This window comes from Coffea eugenioides, unplaced genomic scaffold (assembly GCF_003713205.1).
Source record: "Coffea eugenioides isolate CCC68of unplaced genomic scaffold, Ceug_1.0 ScVebR1_2697;HRSCAF=3773, whole genome shotgun sequence".
Taxonomy (NCBI): domain Eukaryota; kingdom Viridiplantae; phylum Streptophyta; class Magnoliopsida; order Gentianales; family Rubiaceae; genus Coffea; species Coffea eugenioides.
This window is the reverse complement of record NW_020863207.1, coordinates 28870-35789: the sequence shown is the minus strand read 5'-3', so window position 1 is coordinate 35789 and position 6920 is coordinate 28870. Positions and strand designations below refer to the sequence as shown.

Here is a 6920-nt window from a genome sequence, read left to right as displayed (position 1 = left end):
CAACAATGGTTTCTTTGGACAGGACATCATTTATTGAAAATGAGTCTGGACTCTCAATATTGAACAACTTTAACTTGCAAGGATGAATATACATATTTTCTTATTTTTCTTTCTTTCTTCCCTTTTTTAGGCTGTCTATGTCATTTTTTTTTTTGGAGATTTTGATGATTTTGGATTTGATAATTTGTATGGGAGGCAACACTTTATGTGGTGAGTACGAGGAGCATGGAATAACCTCTTTGAATCTTCACTAAGCTTAGATATATACAATATCTAATATTTCTTGAGCTTAAAATTTTTCTTTTCTACTTTCAAGGTTTTTGGATTTATAATTCTTACTTATTTGATGATTCTTTCTCTTCCTTGGTTGATGATTTTTTTTGGTAATCTATATCATAAGCTGCAAAATTATAGGTTATTTTGTGTTCTTAAATCATGTGCTAAAATAGGTGAGTTTCTCTTTTCTTTTTCTTTTTTTTTAATAAAAGTGGTATTCAAAATCAAGAGATAATTGGAAACTTTAAATAGTGAATTCCAAATCAACTTGCGTTTAAGGATAGGTTAGAATAAAATGCTAAGAAATAACTAGTGGAACTATTCTATCAAATGGGGGTAATAAACTCGTGTTTAAGGTTAGAAAATATGTATTTATTGAATCATTTTTTCATGCTCGAAAGAAAAAAGTTGGGCCGATTGTAAAAATTTAAAAACTATAATCCATTTCTTAAATTACACTTTTTTTATGAAGAAAGTTTATCCTTTTGCAAAAAAAAAAAAAAAATTCACATGGGGACCCTTATATATATATTTTTTCAAAACAGAAAGACCCTCTAACCATTTTAACTGAAGAAACAACCGGGCAGCAATTTGCAGCAAAGTGTAAGGTTACATCGCCCACTCACCACTGATCTTAATTTGTGAGGCGGTCTTAATTTCCATGCAATAAACTTCGCAAGCGGAGTTAATTTAATTTTTTTTGTTAGTAAGAGGAGCTAATTTTAATTTGATGGTGCTAATTTGAATGTAATATATTTCGTACAATCGGAAAGTTAACTAGAAGCCAGCCTGATATCTATGAATGCTCGCAAATGGGAACGCACACCTGAAGAAGGAAAGTAAACGCACGCCAACCACTCCAAAATGTTTCTTGCCCCACCAACAATACTAAATGCCCTCAAAGTTGGCGAAAATTACTGGATAACCGGTCCACTCACCACTGCCACCAAATACCCAAATTGTCTGTGCGAATTTTCAGCAGGAATTGCTGACTGTCACAATCGTCCGCGTGAAATTTCAGGAAAGCCACTCCCACCCATCAACAAAAGACCAAAATGCCCCTCAAAGTCACAACAATAACGGCATAACCGGCTCATTCTGTACTGTTCATAAGCGATCCCCGCTTTATATGTATAAGATTTCCAACCCCATTTTTGCATTCCTGAGCACTTCTCCTAGCCGGCATTTCCACAACCCCCTCCTGCAAACTTTTTAGCAAAGTCAAGAGAGGACACAATTACAGTAGGGAGACATTGGGACTTTGATTTCACCCATCAAGTATGGATTTGACAAAAGATCCACTCCCAATTTGCAGTGAAAACAAAGTCAACTTTGATCATGTGCAGGCTTCCCAAATCCCCTCTTCCCAACTCAAGCTCCAGTTCCTAGACGTATTATTCAACCCCAAGTACACCATAGGTGCAGATCAATTCTTGAAGAGTTCGAATAATTCAGTGTATCTTTCAGCTTCCATTACAGATAGCTCCACCATCACATTGCACTACGAAGACTACGAGGGCCATCACGCAGTCTTTAGTGAAGAAGGTATAAAAACTCTTAGGTGTATTGCAGCAACGTTGAGCTCCAGAAGTGAATTGGCTGACTGTGTTCAGATGTATACCGAGCATCGAAAGGATGTAGTCAACCTGGTATATGTGAGGCTCCGTGAGAAATTGAAGGTAGAGACAGTCTGTGTTTTTATGTTCTCGGATGAGTTGAGTGAGAAAACCCAACGGTGGATACAAGTAGCCAAGATTTGCGTAGGCACCATTTTTGGAATAGAGAAGTGTTTCTATGAGCAAATTTTTGGAGATCTGGGATCATTCGAGGATTCTGCTACTAACGGTTTTGTGTACATAATAAAAGGGACTGCAGCTGAGTTGCTTGTGTTTCCAGACTCTCTATTAGCCAGGGGCCGATTGCCCCAGAGATCAGACATTTTGTTGCCCTTATATCATGAACTAGCCAATCTAATTCCACATCTTATGGCATATTTTGACCAAGATGTATGCCCAGCGAAAGCCATCTGCAATTTTGCCACTAAGATTATGCTCCGACTGAAACAGCAAATGACAAATATCCTTTCTACTACAGAGAAACAGGTTCTTTGTGAGCTTTCAACGAGGCCATTTCCTGGAGGAGGAATTCACCCCTTGACTAAGTACATAATTCATCATATTGAGCAGATTTACGTTCACATGGAATCCTTAACTGAGTTGGTGGCCAGACCCCAAGGTTCCAATGACGACCGAGATCCTCCAGAAGTACCGGGTTCACAAGAAAAGGACAAAGGGCTAATTCCCCTAAAGAGCCATCTTGCTCGAGTTATCCAGGCTTTACTGTATAACTTGAAATTCAAGTCCAACTTCTATGGACAAGAATCTCTGCGTTGTTTGTTCGTGATGAACAATGTTAGCTCTGTTTCTGAGATGATTAAAAGTTCCAAGGAGTTGGAAGAACTTATTGGCACTCACCTGCAGATGAAATTAAGAGAAAAAGTGGAGCTGGCAAAGACTGATTATTTCCACAGAAGTTGGGGCGAAATCTGCACTTTTTTAAAGGGTGAAGGATTAAAATCACATTTGAACTGTGATTTCTTTCCTGGAAGGTCTACAAGAGCTGTGAAAAAGAAGTTCAAGACCTTCAATCGTATGTTTGAAGATATTCTTCAGACTCAAGAAAGATGGATGGTACCAGATCAGCAGCTGCGGATGAAACTTCTTGAATGCATATTGGCTAAGCTGATTCCGGCCTATAATCACTTTCTTGAGCGGCTAAGCCGAGTACACAAAGTGAAGCGTGTGAGTGAGTACATAAAATATTCTGTCAAGGACTTGGAGACCAAGGTGCTGGAAATGTTTCAGAATAAGTATTGAAGATTTGGTTATTAATACTTCAACTCTATTAGATGTCAGTTTGAACAGGTTATATGTATTAGCTATCGCAATGTACTTCTCACCAAATAAAAATCCTTCAATCGTATGTGTACTATTTATGAATGAGAATCCACTATATGTTTTTACTAGACTGTGAAGTGAGGATGAATTTCTGTTCTCCGGGAGGAGTGAGGGGGTGGAAGAGGAAAAGGGAAGAGGAGGAGGGAGGAAGTAGGGGAAGGGAGAGGGAGGAGAGAGAAAAAAGGAGGAGGTGGTGACAGTGAAGCAGTGAGGAGCGAACATCAAACAAGGGTTGCGGTGGTGGTAGGTGAGAGAAGAAAGAATTTGTATCTGTATTTATTCATTTATTTATTATTATGTGTATTTGAGATTGCGTGTATTTTTAGAATGTATTATTGTAGATTCCAAATACAAAATCTATGCCCTGTTTGGCACTTGAGTTTTTTGTCAACTTTGTCTGCTACAAGTTTTTTTAAAAATTTTAACTCTAGTAATCTCAAAAAACTTTTCAAAGTTTTTAAACTATACATTTAAAAATATTCAAAAAAATTTTTAAAAACTTCTACTGTAAGTTACAGTAAATTTTAAATAAACACTCAGAAAACTCACTTGCCAAAATTTTTTGAAAAAACTTCTTGATCCAAGTTTGAGTCCTAGTTTTTTTTTTTTTCTGGTTCTTCAACACCTCCACTTGCTCTTAAGCCTATATGATCAAAGTATCTAAATCAACACGTGAATCCTAGAAGTTATGAGCATCAAAATATTTGCTGAAAGTTCTGTGATTTATATTATTTCTCCTTATTTTCCTCTTTTTCTTCCTAGAACTTTTTTGCTGTCTTTCACCTTCTCTTTATTGCACTTCACAGTGAACAATTGCATATCGATCGAGTGGGTTCAAGCTTTTATGAGATTAATATTGACCGTAGCACCCTCAATTCATACTTTTTCAAACAAATAGTTGCGTGTTGATAGGGGCATGCGTTCGTAGGACCCTCGAGTTTCATTTTATTCGATCAAGGACTTCTACAATCGTCAGTCGGAATTGCATTGTTAAGTGTATACCAAAATGACAAATATGGATATTAAAACATAGATTAATTTTTTATGCACTAATAATGTACACATTTCTTCAATTTGAATTTGCAACTCAAATTTTACATAAGTGTCGTATATGCAACTGTAATAGTATGTCAGTGTCTATAAAATTTACTCTAATAACACTTGGATACAAATTTTAGTAAGTAAATAAATTTGTCACGCTTTTGCATGTTGTTGCGTTAGCATTACTTATTATTTTAGTGTTTACATTTATCATGATAGTAGCGACATTGTACAATACAATCATCATTGATAATTGCAAAGGCTCTTAACCCCTTATTTCAAATGGACCGACATGGATCTATTCCGTTGTGAAATGTGAAGTGTGAATTTGAGATTTGTTTATAAAAAGAAAAAAAAAACTTGAGACTTGAAAGTTGGAATACCAGACGCGGTGAGGTTTGACTACTGCGGGGCACTACATTGAGTTTAATGTTAAGAAGAAAAGTTCTGAAATTGCCAAAAAAAAAAAAAAGACCCACACACACACACATCGATTTGTATTAGAGATAATGTATATCTTTGTAACTGAGTCAGTTATCAGTTTGAATTGGTAAATATATATCTAGCTAATATTTGTTAGTTAGGCTTTATCCTTAGCTGTATTTGTATTCAAATTTAGGAAGATCAGTAGCTATATTCAATATTTGTGTTTTATATATATATATCCTTGACGGAGGCTTAATGAGAATAACTTCTTCCTCTCAAACCTTTTCATGGTATCAGAGCTTCAAACCTCTGTCAACTAAAAAAAAATGGAAGGAGATGGAAAGAAAATAGTGTCACCATACACCTTGTATGCCAATGATAATCCTAGAAATATAATCACCCAGGTACAATTAAAAGAGGATGATTATGATGAGTGGGCTAGAGCAATCCGAACTGCTCTCAGAGCCAAGAAGAAATTCGGATTCATTGATGGAACCATAGCACAGCCAGATGAAGATTCCGATGAATTAAAAGACTGGTGGACAGTGAATTCCATGCTCATATCATGGATGATGAACACGATTGAGCCAATGGTGTGATCTACTTTGACACACAGGGAGATTGCAAAGGATTTATGGGAAGACATTAAAGAATGTTTCTCAGTGACTGATGGTGCATGAGTGCAGCAACTGAAGATAGAATTAGCAAATTGCAAACAGCAAGGACTCTCACTTATGAGTTACTATGCTAAATTGAAACGATTGTGGGAAGAACTGGCGAATTATGATGCGATCTCTACGTGCAAGTGTGGGGGTTGTACGTGTAATGTAGCAACCGAAATAACAAAGAAACGAGAAGAAGAAAAACTTCATCAATTTCTGATGGGGTTAGACGATGCATATAGAATAGTGATATCAAACATTTTGAGCACAACTCCATTGCCTAGTGTGAGCAAGGCGTATTCCTTGATGTGCCAAGAAGAAAGGGTTCGAAATATTTCCAAGCGAAAAGAGATCAACAACGAAGCTGCTAGCTTTATGGTTCAAGCCAAAACAAGAATCAAGGATAGAAGTGCCGTTTGTAAACACTGCAATCGCGAAGGGCATGATGTTGAGGGATGTTTTCAGCTGATTGGATATCCCGATTGGTGGGGTGATTGCTCTAAAATGTCTGGTTCGGATCGAGGAAGATAGACTGGACGAAGAGGCCGTGGCAAGATGTCAGGAAGAGGATGGAATGGAGCACGAGTTAATGCAGCTCAAGTAATTGAAGAATCTACTCCTAAAGGACTGACAAATGAACAATGGGCAGCAGTTATGAGTCCGTTGAACACTTGCAACTCAGAATCAGGGAGTAATGAGAAGATGACTGGTAAGGAAAACTTTATCTGGATAATTGATTCCGGCGCTACACAGCATATGACAGGAAATTCGAGCTGTTTATCTAGCTTGAACCAGATATTAGGCTGTCCAATTGGCTTGCCTAATGGAGAACAGGTGCTGGCATTGCAAAAAGGATCGGCCTGCATGGGACAAAATATTCGATTAGACAATGTTCTTCATGCTCCAGGATTACATTGCAGTTTAATCTCAGTATCACAATTGGTTGATGAATCAAAATGTAATGTGTTGTTTACTGATAAGCTTTGTTTGATACAGGACTGCACTTCGAGGATGGTGATTGCAGCGGGTGAACGATGCAAGGGGCTTTATTACTTCAAGAGGGAGACAACAGTCCAAGCACTTCAAACTCGGATATTGGATTCATGTGATCTTTGGCATCGGAGAATGGGGCACCCGTCTTCAAAAGTCGTAGGTTTAATTTCTGGAATTAAGATTCAATTAGGTTCAAATAAAACTTGTGATGCTTGTTTTAAAGCTAAGCAAACGAGAGAAGTATTTTGTTCTAGTGATAGTAGAGCTAGTGAAACATTTGAATTGATTCATTGTGACTTGTGGGGACCATATCGAGTCTCTAGTTCTTGTAATGCATCTTATTTTCTTACGATTGTTGATGATTTTTCGAGATGTGTGTGGATATATTTGATGATAGATAAAACTGAAGTTGGAAATATTTTGCCAAATTTTGTTGCTATGGTTCATCGACAATTTGATAAGAATGTTAAGATAGTTAGAAGGGATAATGGCAGTGAGTTCATCAGTTTGAAGGGATATTTTTCTAACAAAGGGATAATACATCAAACTTCATGTGTGGGAACGC

General features: G+C 37.1%; 1 protein-coding gene across 1 annotated transcript; it reads left to right on the top strand.

The window, feature by feature from the left end:
* The first annotated feature begins 1556 nt into the window (after window positions 1-1556).
* On the top strand, window positions 1557-3152 carry LOC113757075 (exocyst complex component EXO70B1-like). The gene has a single exon (XM_027300481.1). It carries the CDS (start codon window positions 1557-1559, stop codon window positions 3150-3152), a length of 1596 nt encoding a protein of 531 aa, XP_027156282.1.
* Window positions 3153-6920: the final 3768 nt, after the last annotated feature.

Excerpts from the sequence above, each read along its gene's own strand:
- LOC113757075 (XM_027300481.1), top strand. The coding sequence starts at position 1,557 with ATGGATTTGACAAAAGATCCACTCCCAATTTGCAGTGAAAACAAAGTC.